General features: G+C 34.3%; 1 protein-coding gene across 1 annotated transcript in view; it reads left to right on the plus strand.

Annotated features, from left to right (window-relative positions):
* ANK2 (ankyrin 2) overlaps positions 1–19,200 on the plus strand; it is a 241,025-nt gene that overhangs the window by 42,163 nt on the left and 179,662 nt on the right. The window contains 2 exon segments of the mRNA XM_017847754.1: positions 9,082–9,180; positions 11,749–11,847. Coding sequence (XP_017703243.1) covers positions 9,082–9,180; positions 11,749–11,847 — 198 coding nt within the window.

Consider the following 19,200-nt stretch of genomic DNA (forward strand, 5'->3'; position numbering starts at 1 on the left):
GAGGAATAAAGGAAGACAGCAATAGTGCCCATGGGAGTTAGAGGAGGGAAGCAGGCAGAGAAAGCCATTTATCAGAAAGTTGAGAATATAGTTTCTCTTCCAAAGTAACCATCAGAAGTTTTTCAAGAGATCTGTTATTCAAGTTCCCTTGGAATTATAAGTTTGGACGCCAAACGAATGATGGTCACTTTGGCCCTTTTTAACAACTCTACTTTTAGTGAAATTTTTGTGTCTTAAAGAAGGCGCTAGTTTCTCATTAACTGATTGTGTCCCCAGCTAACAATTTTGCAGTATGCAGACAGGAAAGCAAGTCCCACAAACTGGGAACTTGGAATTTTAGCAGCACAGGAAAATTGAGGGGTTTAAAAAGAAAAGCTCACACAGTATACAAATATAAACAGGGTTAAAATTAAACTTACCAGGGAGGGAGGCTATTGCTGACTTACATGAACCAATTTCAAAGAATGATTTATAAACTAGAATTTAAGTTTCAGTGTCGTATAATGACAGGAGCAGTGTTGGAAAGAACAAGACCCAGGATTGACACATAATAGATGTCCAATTAATATTTGATAAATGAATGAGTGAGCACTGGACATTGGACCAGCCACTTAAATCATTCTGAATCTCAAATTATCCATTCACGAAGTGGGAAATAATAATACGTGTTATATCAAATAATAGTTACCTTTATTACATGCCTATTACATCCTCATCACTGTGCTACAGTGTGTGTGTGATGTAGTGTGTGTGTATATACATATGTACGTATGTATAATCTTCACAACATACTTCTCTACTTTAAAAGGAGATGATTGGAGCCTCAAGTGATACATATGAAAATCAATTGTGTTGTGCACACTCATTTGGGAGACCAAATTATGGTTCTGATGGTTATATTTAGATATAATTTGGTTAACAAAGTTAGGCTAGCCACAAATGATTATTTCACCCACATGAGAGTAGCTGGATGGGCAAATTCTGGACAAGTATTAACAAGTATATTCCTACTGATTTTGGCTATAAAGTTTCTTAATAAATTGTTGTAATTTCTCTTTGATAATTTATAATCCTGTGGGACACAGGAAAGCTTCTAATACTTAGGAAGGTTCTAGTCATGCCGCCTTACGCATCCACTCTGCTTTCTAGATGGAAAGTCCCACATATTATCAAGTTCTGTTTATAAACCATCTCTTAAGGCAGTATTTCTTCTACTTATGGGGGGTAGGGGGAAACTTTTTTTGGTCCCATAAGAAAATACATCTGTGTGCCTCAGTTTGAGAAAAACTGCATCAAAATTTGAATGTTCCCTTTAAGTGATTAATTGAAATCAACACAATCAGAAACATGACCAAGAACAAAAAATTACTAAATGTTAATTAAATATGATTATCCAGATGATCCAGAATATGCTTCTATTAATGTTTTTTAGATTGGCACTAAAATAAACATGTAAAATTTAAAAATTATCACAGAACTCTGAGATCCCTAATAACAAACTCGTAAATTAAGTCGTTCCTTCAGAATCTAGTTTCCTTTTGTATGTGTTAATAGTAACCAATACAGGCCTCAGAGAGTGAATGTCTCGTGATTGTGTTTCCAAAGGTGGATATATTTATACCTGACTTGTTCATGCACTGACTTGCATTTGCTGACAAAATGTAGAGTACCTGGATGAATTAAGCAAACTCCTGTTTACCTTCATACTGTACACATTATTAATTAGACCATTTATTGTACAAACATTATTGAAGTGCACTTTTTTTGTGCCAGGTACTATATTAGGTGTAGAGGTTACCAATATGAATAGAATTTGACCATTTCCCATGAAAAGTCTTATTGGGAAGATAAACAGGAAACACGCAAATACAATACATTGGTGAAAAGACCCAAATTTTATGATTGCTCAGAGGAGAAAGTGACTAAGCCAGCTTGTGTGTCTCCGACATACCTGAAATTGATACCAAATGCCATTTATAGGAATTATTTTATAATGAAGGAAAACAGAGTACCAGGGTGTTATTTAGAAGACTCGGCAAAGCTTTTATTGTCTGATGCTCCCTCCTCTTTCTTCCCACAGAATCCAGCATGCCAAATTTGGCTTGTTTTTAATTAAAATTGTAAAAAATGTGGAGAAGATCAGAAGTCATTGTAATTCTCTAATAATATTACCAAACTTTTATATGGATACATTGAAATATAGACTTGGTTTTTAGCACAATGTTTAGCATACAATAAATAGTCAACAAATGTTTTAGTATGTGAATACTTGAATTTAGTTACTATTTATTGAATTTAAGCTACCCCTAGTCTATTAATTTGAAAACTCTGTATCATGTTTTATCTGAGTTTAATAATTTTGTTCAAAAATGTTTCTTCACTTGTGCCTCATTAGAAGCAGGAGGATAGGGCACACACTGGAATCTGCTGTGGAATTTCTTTAGTTCTGGTCTCCCTTTTTGCTTCCTTTCCTTCGAGGTCCTGCCACCTCTTCTCAATTCCGATCTCACCCTTGGTGCCTGGAGGCATGTCCACTGCTGGGTGTCTCACTAGAGAATTCTTTTGTTTCATTGTACATAATCCTTCCCCTGCTTGCCAACCTTGATAAATTCTATGTCAGTAGGAGAAAGTTCAGGTTTTTAATGCCCTCTTTTAAGATGGGTTCATTGAAATGGTAAATGAGTCAGTGATAAACATGCAGAACTAAGACCTAGTCTTTTGGGTAGTATCTTTAAAAACTTCTGGAAATTACACTCTCATTACTTGTCATCTGATCTTAGAAACACAGAATTTTGTTACTTTAAAAAAAAAGCTTAAGGGAGAAACCATTCTGAACCCTTTCCTCCATTTTTACTTAGCATTTACTTTTATTTATTTATCTATCTATTTAGTTATTTTGAGGCAAGGGGTTTGCTCTGTCACCCAGGCTGGAGTGCAGCCTCAGCTTCCCAAGTAGCTGAGATTACAGATGCACACCACTGAGTCCGGCTAATTTTTTAATTTTCATAGAGATAGGGCTCTCTCTGTTGCCAAGGCTGGTCTTGAAGTCCTGGGCTCAAGCAATCCTCGCGCCTCGGCCTCCCAAAGTGCTGGGATTACAAGCGTGAGTCCCTACACCTGCCTAGAGTTCACTTCCAAATGCTAAACTTGGCATGATTTTGACATCATAACATTCTAGAATTCATTTTAATGGTTTTTCTTTTCTAATTTTGATGTATTTGTACATTAAACATCTGCAAACCTAAAAGAAATAATTTTTAGAGACTGAGATATTTTCTGTTAGAAAATAGAGCTAATGAGAAGTTGAAGTCTAAAGAAAATAAAATAGGATTATAATGCAGAGGCCATTGGTTTTTGTGTTACGGAGGCCAGGGAGACATAAAGGGGAGGAGGTTTCAAAGTGCAATTTCTGAGCCAGAATCACCAGCTAGTTGATAATTCAAAATGTTCAATTCTGGATTATATGAATTAATGCAATTAAGAGCTTAGAACAGAACCTTACACAGAAGAATAAACTCTGATACATTTTAGCTATTATTTAAATGATTTGCTGCTCACTTTTAAATTTAGTTTTACATTCCTTTAAACCATATCTATTATAACAAATAGTTCAAATAATTTTCTTCTTTGAGCCTTATATAAATGTTTTGTTTTATACATGTTAAGCCAACTATTAAAGAAATAATCTACCTAAATAATCTTAAAAAATTAATTTAACCAAAGAAATGAGAGACTGCATGAAAATGGCATTTACATAGGAGAGTTGAGGCTGGGTATGGTGGCTCACAGCTGTAATCCCAGGACTTTGGGAGGCCGAGGCAGGAGAATCACCTGAGGTCAGGAGTTTGAGACCATCCTGGCCAACAGGGTGAAACCCCGTCTCTACTAAAAACACGAAAAAAATTAGCCAGATGTGGTGGCACGCGCCTGTAATCCCAACTACTTGGGAGACGGAGGCAGGAGAATCACTTGAATCTGGGAGGCGGAGGTTGCAGTGAGTCGAGACTGCACCACTGCGTTCCAACCTGGACAATAAGAGCAAAACTCCATCTCAAAAAATTAAATAAATAAATACATAAATAGAGTTGAAATAGAGTTCAGTAGTAAAATTGCAACTGTCTGAATTATTGACAAGGGTGACTACTAATAAACCAAGCTCCTTTTACCAGTCTACTTCCTAGGTTTTATTGTAATTCAAAATACTTGTAAAAGATAAATCACTTTTGCATACATTAATACTTTCGCTAGCCTAGGTAAACGTATGTTGAACTCAAAAATACTCAATTCATCTCATCACATTTAGCCAAATCTTAGTGATGGAACATTGGCAGGGCTGTGGATGGGGAGAGCAGGAATATATACATGTATTACTGTTTGCATCTAACTAGGAAATAATAATACCTTACATTTGTTTATTACTTCATACATTACAAACAGAATTAACCTACATTATTTTATACTCTTAAATAACTATCTGAGGTAGGCAGAGTAGGACATTTTCCCTTTTTACTATTGAAGAAACCTTAAATCCTATTGTTAGGACTGGAGAGACAGCATGGGAGTTCAGATTTCCTGTTGCCCAATGCCTGTGTTCTCCACTCTGCCACTGTCCCTCTCAGAACCCCAAATATGGACATGATTTAGCCAATATTCTCAAAAGGAAGAATTCTGCTTCATCCCATTGTCAATCCTCTTATTTGCATCACAACACCCATCTAAAATGAAAATTAATTTCAGAAAACTCAAATAAGCCTACCAACAAAACCATTTCTTTTTTTTTTTTTTTAATTTTACTTTAAGTTCTGGGATACATGTGCTGAACGTGCAGGTTTGTTACATAGGTATACATGTGCTATGGTGGTTTGCTGCACCTATCAACCTGTCATCTAGGTCCAACAAAACCATTTCTAAATGTCCATTATCCTCCCTTAAGTGATCTTTGTGAGTGCCAATGTTTTATTTACTTGATCTAAAAGGTCATCTAGTTTCCCCAAGATGACCTCCTGTCTCAGGTCTTGACTAAACTTCTTTAGCTTTTTTGTAATCCAGAGCATGCCTGAATGTGCACACATACAGATGTGTGTGTATAAAAGTTTTACCAAAACCCCTCAAAATCAATACTTGCTACCCACAGTGCACGCTGTTTTTCTTTATGCTACTTCATGATTTGAACCATGCTGATTAGCAGTCCATTAGATTGAATTTATGACCAGTTTATGCATCGTGACCTACAGTCTGAAATACTGGTTTAGCATTTAATTATTTTAAATAAAAAAGCATGGGTTTGGAAATCAGATAGATCTGAGTTTGAATTTTTTGCTCTTCCTTTTATAAGGTATAGAGATCTTTGAGGCAAACCACTTGACTTCTGAGAATTTTAGTGTCATCTTCTGTAAAATATAATAAAATATGCTGTCATATAATATATGTAAAATGTAAAAGGTAATAGTGATTCTTATGTCATTAACATTTCTTATTCTTTCATTCATCAAATATTTCTCAGCACTCATAACCTCTTCATTTTTCTTGATTTTAGTAAGATTCTGAAGACTAATTTTTACAGTTTTTTCTTCTCTCAGGCTAATTCACTACCATATTCAGTGTCATTCCCTATATTTTAGGGATTGTATTATTAAAAAAAAAAAAAAAAAAAAAGCCCTTGATGGGGCTAGACAGAGAGAAAAGATCAGTGGCCAGAAAGGGAGCTAGACGGGACCCCACTGTGGATGAAGTGGAGATCATGAAGTGGACTATATAGAGTGACATCTTCAAAGCGTTCTTATTCTAGCCCTTTCACTGTGAAATAACCAGTAACCTGAACAGCCGAATTCTAAATCTCATTGTAAATATTTTTAAATTAATGAAGGTTTAGTAAATACCACATTAAATTATCATTTGGGAATTTAAAAGAAACCCTTGAAGACCTGAGAGTAACTAATAAAACAAATATCTTCTTGTATCACCTATAGTTTGATTTAGTTTGTTAAATCAGGAAACTGTGGAGACCAGCCAAGGACACAGTCAGTTCAGTTAAACTGTGTCTGACAAAGATGGTGCATCATGTACTTTGCTTTTCCTGATCTTCATAGAAAACTAAATACATCCTTAACCCCCCCACAGTGAATAAGTACCCTTGGTTTAGAGAAGCTGCTGTGGAAGAGATGGGAAAAGTGCAGATAAAAGATATATGGGCGTAAGGAGTGAGAATGGATAGAGAACATGTAAGTGTGTCATTTTCATTTTTAATTTGATTTTTTTCTTCATTGTATAGATTATTTCTTTTGCCATTGTCATTTTTTAAATTTTTTTTGCCATTGTCATTTATACTAATGGCACAGTGAAATTGTAGTAATATTTCACAACTATTTGTATCTATATTTATGGCACATATTTCATCTTGAGAAGAGTTCTTGGCTTGGGGGAATCTTGACACTGAAGTCCATTCAGAGTGGTAGTGAGGACTGAGAGACCAAGTTTCACTTTCCTTCGCAATTACTGCCTTTGGATGTGCCCATTTTCTCTCTATCTCTTTCTTCTAACCTCTTTCAAAAACTTTCAAGAGCTCATATATTTTAATTGGCTTCTCCCAAATATTTACATTTTCATTGATTTAAAAATGTTATATAAGTTAGTTGTACTTTTCTGATATGCAAAAGACTTAGACTGTGAAACTCTTAATTCAACATGTAACATATGCAAAGCAGGGCAGCCAGAGATCTGAAAATTAAATCATTGACAATATATGCTACTGTGTAGTTGATTTTCAGTTGTTTCATAATAAGTATTTGGGGGCCAAATATTTATGGGGACAAAAATACATAATGTGTCCTTTACTTCTCGCTTGGAACCCAGCACTAAGAGCTGAGCACTTAGTGGGTACCTAGCTAACGCTTATGGATTTACAAATAAGTTTGTATTAATTATGAATTTATAATAAGGTGAAAAACAGTTTGATGGATGATGATGCAAACATTTAACCTTCATGTAAGTTTAGCTGTATCTTCTTGAATCTGTTCCTTAACTTCTCCAAATGGACTCCTCTGTGGTTTTTCTGTATATATCAGAAACACTCAAATGGTTCCATGAAAATTTTTATTGGCTATCTGTTCTACCTGGGGTCATCCACTATCTTTATATGATCATAGAAAGGCTGTCAATGGAGAAAATATTTCATAAAATCAACAAGAGAAATAGTGAATAGAGCTTATTATAAATCTGATTATGAACAAAATGTTAAAATACTGCTTTATAAAATTTGATAGAATTGCTAAACAAAAAAGATAACTTTGTTCTTTAGCATTAATGTGCACATGGTTGTTTCAATGTAGCATTATCATCTTTTTAAAAAATCTACCTGGTATTTTTAGCCATTTTAATGGTATTATATAGAAATAGCATTATTCTGAAGTTGTGGTATCAAAGATGATATCACACCTGGAACTCACAGATCTGCAAAGCCCAATATCAAGCTCACAATAAGAGCTCAATAAATATTTGCTGATTGTGTCAAAAGACTAAGTTCATATTATTTTATCAACATTAACTTACATAAAGTCAATATCAATGACTTATCAACAGTAGCCTGCTTTGTTGTTTCCCATTTGGTATGCAGTATATATAAAATTGAGAGATACTTAAACCATTGCTAGAAATGAGTCTATAACCTGACATAGTGAAACTGATAGATATGTAGAACATCGCTGGAAGTGAATCTATACCGTGATGCAGCTTCCCCAAATTACAATGTTAAAATTATTCCCTCATAAATTTACATTTCAATAGAAGACTGTTAGATAGCACATCTCTGAACTATAAATCTTATCATATTATATATCATTATCAGGTCTTTTGTCTCTAAATTTGGAGGCCCTATCAAGAATAGCAAGACTGTCTTGGTTCTCTGACTCTAGCATCATAATAAGATCATTTTATTGACTGACTTCAACTCAGTAGTCAAGAATTAAAAATGAAATATTATTATTATTACTATTAAATGTTACAATGTAAGAAGAAGGACAGTTTCTATAACCTTCATATTTAGTACAACTTTTTCTTTTTTACATTCCAAGTATGACTCACAGTCATTCTTAGATAAGTACTCTTCTATAACAATCTACATAATGTAAATAATTTCTATATTCCATTTCAACATCCAAAAACATTTATGATTAGCTTCTGAGATTATTATGAAATAACATTTTGTAGCATTACTTGAGTCTATATGATATGTGTAAAACAGTGTATTTCAATTTGCATGGGAAAATGTTAATTTATTCAGTATCAATATTAGAATACCATCTGTATAAGACAAGTGGGCTACAGAAGCTAATAGTTGGCACCATGTACCAGCTGCTAAATTGTCACTTTATTTCTATTGCTCTGTTTAAGCTTTACTACTGTGTCAGTTGAAGACTTTAATCCTTGTTTTGAGGATGAAGAAACTAACATTTATTCTGTTTTTCAGGTTGAATTAACTTAATACTTTCCTCTTAAAATTTGTTCTTGATTTTAAAATCATATTAATTTTCTTCTAAGTTTCTTCCAAATTGTTGGTCAGTATTTTGAGTCACTGAGTAGCTAGTTAGAGTAGTGAGTTAGTTGTGATATTAATCAAGGTATAACTGTTGTCTATAAATCCTAGGAGGTGTGGAGTACATCTTCATAAGTGTGAATAGCACTTAGCAGAGTGCTGCTTTGAGATACAAAAGGACTGAAAAAATCTAAAGCTGTACATGTTCCAGAAACTGGGCAGAATTTAATTTTGCACCAATACAATAAATGATATAAAATCGTTCTCTTTAAATCATTTAAAAAATTTAGAGATTCCTTAGTTTAAAAAAAATTTGTTGAAATGAAGTTGCCAAAATTCATGTTTCTAATGAATACTTACCTTATTGCCTCTCTGAATCAAAAACACTGAAATTAGTCTCTCCTAAATTAATAGATTCAAGATTCTAATGCAAAAAGGGGGGAAAAAAAAAGAGAGATCAGAGTCTGTCTGTTCTCCGGGTTATATGCTTGGCAGGACACTGTTTGCCTCATTACTTCACTTCTTAAAACCTTGTTTGTTTCTTCTCTCAGAATGGACTCAACGCTCTCCATCTGGCTGCCAAGGAAGGCCACGTGGGGCTGGTGCAGGAGCTGCTGGGAAGAGGATCCTCTGTGGATTCTGCCACTAAGGTAATATTCATGCTGGTAGAATATGTTTTCCTTACAAAAGCGAGAGTTATTTAAAGCTTTTCATTTTCATGTATTTTTTTAGACAAGGTCTCTTTCTGTTGCCCAGGCAGTAGTGCAGTGGTACAATCATGGTTCACTGCAACCTCCACCTCCTGGGCTCAAGTTACCCTCCCACCTCAGCTGCCTAAAGTAGCTGAGACTACAGGTGTGCACCACCATGCCCAGTTTATTTAAAAATATTTTTTTAGTATAGGTGAGGTCTTGCTATGTTGCCTTCCTGGGCTCTAGCGATCCTCCTGCCTCAGCCTCCTAAAGTGCTGGGATTATAGGTGTGAACCACCACACCTCACCCACTTAAAGCTTCTTTTCCCTCTTGTACATTTCAGAGGTTGGCTAGAATACCAAGATTCTTAACCTGCAGAATTAAAATTAAAACCCTCTCCATTAAACTCTGCAGAGTGAATTGTTTCATTTAAAGACTTATGGGACATGAGTCTGAAAATCTGTAAACCTGGTTTTAAAATTTCATCTTTCCCCTTTGATTTACAAAGAGGACGAGATTCACATAATCCTTTGTAGACAGTAGCACCTGTTTTCCTATGGTTAATTCATTTTTTAAAAATAAACTGATGTGGGAAATTTCTCTATGGAAATTGAACAAGTAATTTTAAATGCATACATTCAGTTTGGTATGAGACTATGCGGAATCCTTTATACTCTAATAAGAAAACAGATTTTGGGTCATGAATTGAATTATCAGGGTAATATTAGATTTTATCATCATAATGTATGTGGTAAGGAAATTGGACTCATTTTTAAAGAAATGCACGGAACGCTTGGTAAACCAGAAACTGTTCCTTGATGCTGCTTTTGCTAAAACGTATTTGAACTTGTCGACGATTCATTTCATAAACAACATACATTTAAAAAACTATCATCAATGGCAACAATCTTTATCTCTTGAAGGTAAAATTTTATTTGGAAAAATACAGTGCTAATCAGAGCCAAGCCTGCTGACCAAGCCTTGAGCGTGATAATATGGCTGTGGAAGATGCAGAGAGAGAAGTCAGACACTCTGGTCTCTAGATGGGACACTAGTCTTATCTGGAGTAATCAAACAAAAAAAAAGTACAAGAATAAATTTGAAACGTGGCCAGTTAACCTGGAATTCCAATGCCTCATACATAATTGCCAAAATGTGCATTGGTTCTGCTTGTAGTATACTAAACAGCAATTCTAGCAGAAATTAAAAAACAAAAACAAATTAACAATTTTTGGCAATTTCACAGAAGTAAACATGGGAATTCACTATGTGCAATACATTTCTTACTTTGAACATAAAGAAAGAGTAAACATTTTTATTAACATTTCTCTCTAGCACATCAAATACATTTTAAACAAATATTTAAAGAATATCTATTTGAAGCCCAGTTCACTGGCTCACATCTGTAATCCCAGCTACATTGGAGGCTGTAGCGTGAGGAGCACTCACGTGAGCCTAGGAGTTTGAGGCTGCCACTGTACAACCCCACCAACATCTATTATTTTTTGTCTTTTTAGTAATAGCCATTCTGACTGGTATGAGATGGTGTGTGGTTGCTCACGTTAATATAGTGTATTCATTAAGCCAATTATTTTTGCTTGCTTAAGTGTTTATTACTATTTTGTTTTCCTTTCTTCTAAACTCTATTGATATTTTAAAATTAGGCTTACTTTTAATCATAGATTAGAATTGTAGAATTTCCCAGAAAAGAATCTCATGTTTTTAAACAGAAAAAAACTGAGGCCCCCAAGTATTAAGTGAGTGCCTAATGCTCCCACAGTGAGCTGGAGACAGAAAGAGAACTAGAGTCCAAACTTATGGCCTGGAATATACTGGTTTCTTTTTTTTTTTTTTTTCTTTTGTTATTTATTTTAATCACATCACAGGTATTTTAATCTCTTGGCCTTTATTTTATTTTCACAAAAGGTTTAAATTATTTTTCATTGGTATTGGTGTTGTGGCTGGTAAATTTCGATGCAGCAAATGGTAGAAAATCATTGGTACTGTTATGATTTATGTAAAATTTATTTTCCTTATTCCCAACATATTCCCAAGTGCCCTAGTTAGCTGCAAACACAACTATAAACCATCCGTTTCTCTACCACTAAAAATTCCTAGGTTTCTTTGCAAGGTGAAAGAAACTGAATGTTTCAGTAAACTTTCTTTTTAGTTAGTATTTCTTTGCAGTAGGATTCTTTAGTTGTTGATTAAATTGCATGAATCTCATGAGATACTGACACATACACACACAGCCCCTGCAAATTTTTGATTCATTGAAAACACAGTCATTCCGTGTTAGCACTAACCAATATTTTGAAAATAGAAAAGGAAGACACTATATGAGGTGGCCAAAAAAATTTTTTTTGATGGTAAAAATTAATCTCTTCGTAAGTGGCCTACTATCTTGATAAAATAACAAATTTTAATCAGTTAAAGTGATTAGCGAAGTTGAAAATGCCTGCACATTTTGATTTCTGCAAAATTCAGAAACCTTGAACATTTTCTATTTTGTTTCTCCACAACAGAAGGGAAATACCGCTCTTCACATTGCGTCTTTGGCTGGACAAGCAGAAGTTGTCAAAGTTCTTGTTAAGGAAGGAGCCAATATTAATGCACAGTCTCAGGTATTCCATTCAGATTTTCCCTGATGTGCATACATTTAAATTAGAACAGTTTTGTGAAATTGATTTAATGGGTTTAGCTGTTTTACTGATAAATTTATTATAAGTGATTTGTTATTTATTTTAGCCAAATTATTTTATTAACTTTTATGATGAAGTTTATTTTTTCAACATATGATCTCCCTTTTAATGTAACTTAGCACTTGACAAATGTAAGTCTATCATTGTCTCTAAGTATTTTTCAAAAGAATATAAAGTGCTTTTTTTCAGAATGACAGTGACATCTGAGAAATATGAATTATTCATGCAAGTTTCATGTTACTCTATAAAAGTATTCTCTTTCTGTAAATTGAAAATATTCTTGAAAGATTTACATTCCAGTGGAAAATCTGCTATAAGGTGGGAATAACACTACTTTGGTCACTTTATACCCTCAATGTGAGCTTTACTAATAATAAATAGGAAATGTATGGTTTTAAAATGAAATTAAGAAAAAAATTACACAATAATTACTTAATCAAAATTATACTATAAGCTTGATCCTCCCCCCTTTTTTTTTCTGGTGGAAAAGAGGAGAAAACATTGTTTTGCCCAAAGCTTTACTGTTGATATCTGTTATACCATGTATGCATGTGGGGATTGAGAAATATATCTTTATGATAAAATTCATTCTCTCTATTTTTAGGGTTTTCTCTTTTGCTTTTCTGATAACACAGACTATATCATGGAGGATATTAGCAAAATGCGCCAGCTCTGTTCCATCTGTTCTTTGGGATAACCTCACCAGCTTGCCTTTGAAGGTCATTGTGTAGGAATATATATTAACTATATAGTTCATTCATTCATTACCTAGGCATGGCTCTAGTTCTATAGATGGCACAAGTTCTGGACCTAGAAAATACAAAAGGCAAAGGTTAAATCAGCCCTATTTTCTTTGATTTTAATTTTGGGGAAAATCTGTTGAAATTATGATAGATGAGACATTATTTTTATCTTTGTAATATCATGCTATTTTAATTAGCCACATTTTTTTCCTTACAACTCAAACATTCAGTTGGATGCACATCCATATTTTAACATGTATTGAGAATATGCCTTAGTCTAAAACCCTTACTAGATGAAATTTTTATAATTTGGTACCTTCTATAAAGAACATCTGTATTTTTATAAAGTATAATGGCATTTTAGGCTTGGAGAGAAAGGTCCCTGCAGAAGCTACTGCTCCACCATAAGTGATTCAAAACTTTTCTTTTTTAAACTTTATTTTGTTTAGATTCAAGGGGTACATGTGCACGTTTATTACATGGATATATTATGTAATCAAATAGTGAACATTGTACCCAATAGGTAATTTTTCAACCTCAGTCCCCTATCCCCCTCCCCACTTTTAGAGTCCCTAGTGTCTATTATTTCCATCTTTATGTCCATGTGAACTCATTGTTTAGCTCTCACTTCTAAATGAGAACATGCTGTATTTGACTTTCTGTTTCTGAGCTATTTCATGTAGGATAATGGCCCCCAGCTCCATCCATGTTGCTGTAAAGGATGTAATTTCATTCTCTTTTATAGCTGCCTAGTATTCCATGGTGTATATGTATCACATTTTCTTTATCCAGTCAACCATTGATGAATGCTTAGGTTGATTGCACGACTTTGCTACTGTGAATAATGCTGCAGTAAACATAAGAGTGCAGGTGTCGCATGTTCTTACTCATAGGTGGGAGTTGAGCAATGAGAACACATGGACACAAGGCGGGGAACTTCACATGCCAGGACCTGTCGGAGGGTGGGGACTGGGGGAGGGATAACATTAGGAGAAATACCTAATGTAGATGACAGGTTGATGGGTGCAGCAAACCACCATGGCACATGTATACCTATGTAACGAACCTGCACGTTGTGTACATGCACCCTAGAACTTAAGGTATAATAATAATGATAATAATAAAAGAGTGAAGGTGTCTTTTTGATGTAACGATTTCTTTTCCTTTGGGTAAATACCAAAAGTGGTATTGCTTTGGGTAGTTACCCAAAGCAATAGTGAGATTGCTGGGTCTAATGGTGGTTCTGTTTTTAGTTTTTTGAGCTATCCCAATGCTGGCAAACCTTTCTTTATATCAAGAGAACATCTTTTTGCTTTAGACAGAGGTTCTCAAACTTTAGTCTGCATCATAACCACCTACATAGTGTGTTGAAACCCATGTTTCTAGGTTCCTCCCTAGAGTTTCTGATTCGGTTCTGGAGTGGAACCTGATAATTTTCAAGTTTTACAAGTTCTCAGATGATTCTAATGTTACTAGTCCAGGGACCACATTTGTGAACTACTGCTTTAGCAAACGTGAGGGAAAACTGGGTGTAAGATATTGCAGTAAGATTCACAAGGTATAGATTCAACTACATGACTGAATCAATAATGTACTCATAAAGCATGAAAATGAAGGCCTGGTTAAATTCAGTTGTTCATTGGAGGTTCTCCTAACTTTGACAGGAAATTCACCTACACATCGGTGCTGTTAAAATCTGTGAAAAGAGCATATTTTACTTTTCTCAAAATGATGAACATAGTGTTGTTATAAAAGTTGATTAGTAGCAAATGCTGCAAGGTAAATGCTTGTTAAAGCTATGATACCAGTTATTGTACAGTAGTTATTGGAAATGTATATGCTTTGGAGGCTTTTCAAGGAGAACCAGCTAAAACCATTTAATCATAACTTGCTTTCAGAGTCATTGAGGCTTTTCTTTATAAAACGTAAACATGCATATTACAACAGATCTTAAAAGAAGGGTGGTATCACTATTAAGATGTTAAAATAATCCCATTTGTTATTTATACTATTAGGTCAATTTAAAATTTATATTGCAGGAGATTCTGACAAATAGCTTCAAACTAATGTTCATATTGTGTGAAAGTTTTAGAGTAAGAAAAATTAATAATTAAAATTTAGAATATTTTTCTAAGTCTTTTGATATGGCCTATGACATTATTTCCTGTATTGAATTTATGTACCCATCATTAATAGTTGAAAAAAATTATTATTACTTAGAATGTTTTATAATATAATGATTAAAATTAAAATACATGAATTTATATAAGAGGGTTGATTATTTTGCCCCTGTGTGTGAGTCAATCTCAAAACTGATGGTTTCAGGGCCATTGAGGGCTGATTTGAGTTCCTCCACAGATATTATTTCTCTCAGTACTGTCTTATGTAAGATACAGGATTCTTTATGAGACAATATCGGGTGTCAAGTGGTTGGATGGGAGACATGCTCATGGCAGTTAAACAGTCTTTTCCTTTTAAACACCAGAAAAAGGACGTAGGAATCCTGAATGTACAACATAATGTCTGAATTTAGTATTCAAGTGATACCTTCTTCCACATCTTTCTAAGAACATAATTTAAACCATTGAAATGCGGAATAGTCTGAAATTATAGGAACATTGGCAGCTGCATAGTACTATGCCTTTGGCAAACTTCCGAGTTATTTGGAAACAGACTGCTAAAGTTATTTTTGAATTTGGAAGATAACAAATTTTCTGAAAAAAACCTTCAAGGAATATATTCAGTAAAATTTTTTGAATTATAGGTTATGGGGAAATACACACTTAGGGATTTTTCTGCATTTTGCATATAAACTATGAGATTCATGTGAGGCTTACCTCCACATGACATGGTGCCAATTTTGGTAGAGGGTGTCCTTAGTTCATTAAGAGTTCCAGAACACCAGCTGGATCAACTTCAGTACTTTAAATGGTATAGTGTAATTGATTTATTGTTTTTTCCTGTATTGAATTTATGTGCCCATCATTAATAGTTGAAAAAATTATTAGTTGAAATAATTAGTTGAAATAGTTGAAAAAATTATTTTGGTTTCTTTGTTCAGCAGTGGTATCAGTGTGGTCCCTGCTGAGCCAGTTCTTGGTGTGATTTTAAGTATTGCCCCTGACCATGTAGCTCTCTGGCTTGGTTCTGTGGTATCCTGGATTCAGTGACATGGAGGTCTCATTCATGGTGCTGGAATTATGGAGTTAGTAGTCAGATTATAGAGTTGAGGAATGTTATTTGCTTTGAAGATGATTGTTTGCTTTCTGAAAACACAGTCACTTGCAGAAAATCTTTAGTGGGCATCATCCTCTTAATAATCCTACATAAGTGATGTTGGGGTGATTTCCATCTAAGCTGTATGGGACATTTATTTGGTCACTTTTATAACCTGTAAGTCTGTTAGACTCAGAGACATGACTTTAAAAAAATTGTTCAAATTCTATATTGTTATCAAAGAAACTCTACTTAGAAAATTAAAAAAAAAATTATTCTTAGAATCATGAGGTGTTTCTTTAAATACTTGTAGCACTCTTGTTGACATTTTGGCCTATTGTTATTTTGACTCTATCTTGTGTCTTATAAAAAAAAAAAAAAATCAATCACCTAAAAAAAAATCACATCTATAATTTCTCCAAGATGGTAAACTTCTTGGGAGCAGATAATTTTTTCTCACACTTCTTTATAGTTTCAGGATTTTGCATAATACCTTGCACATATATGATTGGAGGATGAAAATATGCATGTATACTTTTTATGTATAAGTCTTAGCTTTGTTGTGTATTCCAATCACTCCTAACAGTAGACAATAATATTAATAATAATACAGGTAATAACATTGACTGCCAGGCATTGTCTCTAGTGTGTTGTTTACATTCTCTCTTTTGATCTTCCTTTACTTTATCATTATTGATGACAAATTGAGACTCAGGTGGCTCATTTACTTGCCCGTAATCTTCATCCTCAGGCAACACTGGTTCTCATAGTTCCCATAACAGTTCTACCTTCTCTACGGATCTCAAAGAATAATTTTAAAATTCATTTTCTTCTAGCCCAAAGCCTATTCAGGTCCAAATAAGCTGATTTTCTTAAAGTAGAATCTATGTAAAAGGTTTAAGATGGAATTTCTCACTTAATATTTTTTATGAACTATAAATGCCCTGCAAAATGTTCAAAAAATGAAAAATATTCTGCTGTTACCACCAAGGAAATCTGCCTTTAGGATTTCCCCATTATTATTTTCTCTACAAAAAAATATAATTTTTAGTTCTCATGTAGGAGAATTTTTTTCTTTAGTTACTAATTATGAATATATTCTCTGAATATAAAATCATTAATCAGAAGGAGCACACTAATAAAGCAAAATTATCTTAAAATATCTGTTTTTTATTATTACAAAGGAAATTGGTTTATATAATGTGTATTGTTACATGATAAAAAGAAGAAAAGGCAAACTGGATCTTGGACTAGACACCATCATCAAACATGAGAAGCTAAGCAAAATTTTAGAGAATGGGTATGGTAAATTTCTCTTTCGTTTAGGAAAATGTGGCTTTTTTTTAGAAGAAGGGAAGGACTAGAAGTTCTCATGAGGCTCCTCAAGAAGTTTGTGTCTGGGGCAGTCAGTCTGCATTGGAGAAATTTCTTTGTCACCAAACTACAGCCCGGTAATAATATCTTGCATTCAGACCCTTAATGTTAAATTGTATTTTTATTTATTTCTCATTTATAATTATGTGAATCAGCAATGAATAGTCTCATTTTGGACATAGAAAAATTTGAGGCCCAGGTAGGAAAAGCAAGGTCTCATAACAGTGATGGAGCCACAAACCTATGGTCATTGGTACGGACACTTTTCTTCAAATAATCCTAGGTATACCTCAGTCTTTCCCACTAAACTACTTTAACTAGGGAAGTCCAAAACCCTGCTTCTCTAGGCACTTAGATGCTGTTATAACTAAGAGCCTTCTGCAAAGCTAGGCAACTAGTGAGTAAAGAGATTCAGGTGTACTGGGAGGGTGTATCCATAATCTGGGCTTCATTCAACCATCCACCTCTTAGACTGTTCTTCAATCAAACAAAATTTTTAACATGTGTAAGACTTAAATATAGTTTCTGAAACTGTTTGGTGATTTCCTTTTCAATTCATTTTTCTTATCTGTCTCCACATTCTTCTACTTGTTCTTGGAATTTCTTGTTTCTGTCTTCTCATAAGGACTCTAGAAACAGATTTTTTTCCTTTTCATCTTATTTTAACATCAAGTGAGTTCAAATAAGATGTTCTCACTTGACATTTTTGATACCATATCTTATGAAAATTTATTTCTATTTTATTGGTTATTTTGCCTGTTTTGTGATTAATACTCTTTGTTGTTTCAATCCTGAAAATATTGTTTCAAAAGAAGGCTTTCCTATTTATAACTCAAGCATGATTATGTGATTATTTTATTAGCTTTTGTATTTCTACAGACCACAACTATTAATGCCAGTTGTAAGATTATATCACCATTGGTTATACCCCCAGATTTATGGAGGTGCATACACCCACTATATACAATGATAAATGTCTTTTCAGGTGTGGCTACCAAGAGTTTTTTCTTCATTGTCCCTAACCCGTTGTCACAGATAATGGAACTGAACTGTGAAGAGGAAGGAAACCCACATAGTTGGCCAGCATGCCCATTACCTTGAATTGCTTCCATATGGTCGTAGAGCCATCCTTGGCTCTGAAAGTAAAAGCTCGTAATAGAACATTCTGTTCTGTGACATATGCACAGAGACACACACATACACAGATGCACACATATGCACACACACATACACACACAGTGTATAAAATGAGATCCATAGTCACAGATATTTTTTAAACAGGTTTTATTTTCAGGGTTTTTCCCCCCAAAATATATGCATATGGTTCTTTCTTTCTCTTTTTTAAAAATTTAATTTTATTTAATTTTAAGTTCCAGCATACATGTGGCAGAACATGCAGGTTTGTTACATAGGTAAACGTGTGCTATGGTAGTTCGCTGCACCTCTTAACCCATCACCTAGGTACTAAACCCAAAATGCATTAGCTAGTTTTCCTGATGCTCTCTCTCCCCCTGCTCCCTGACATGCCCCAGTGTGTGTTGTTCCCCTCCCTGTGTCCATGCGTTCTCATTGTTCAGCTCTCACTTATAAGTGGGAATGTGTGGTGTTTAGTTTTCTATTCATGTGTTAGTTTGCTGAGGATAATAGCTTCCAGCTCCATCCATGTTCCTGCAAAGGACGTGATCTTATTCCTTTTTATGGCTGCATAGTATTCCATGGTGTATCTTTCTTAATAAGGGTCTTGTCTTTTTCCATTGGGAGTATTACTATCTGTAATACAAATCCTTTGAAGTTCAGATGAAAGCAGGTACTTGCATTTGACAAGGGATAAAAAAGAAGTCAGGACACTTGTGTTTTTGACTCTGAAAATCAGGCCACTGGGTAATTACAAATTTGCAGATGCATCTGTGCTCCTCAGCACTCCAAGTTAAAGGAAATATGC

The sequence above is a fragment of the Rhinopithecus bieti genome, unplaced genomic scaffold (assembly GCF_001698545.2).
Source record: "Rhinopithecus bieti isolate Rb0 unplaced genomic scaffold, ASM169854v2 scaffold_947, whole genome shotgun sequence".
Taxonomy (NCBI): Eukaryota; Metazoa; Chordata; class Mammalia; order Primates; family Cercopithecidae; genus Rhinopithecus; species Rhinopithecus bieti.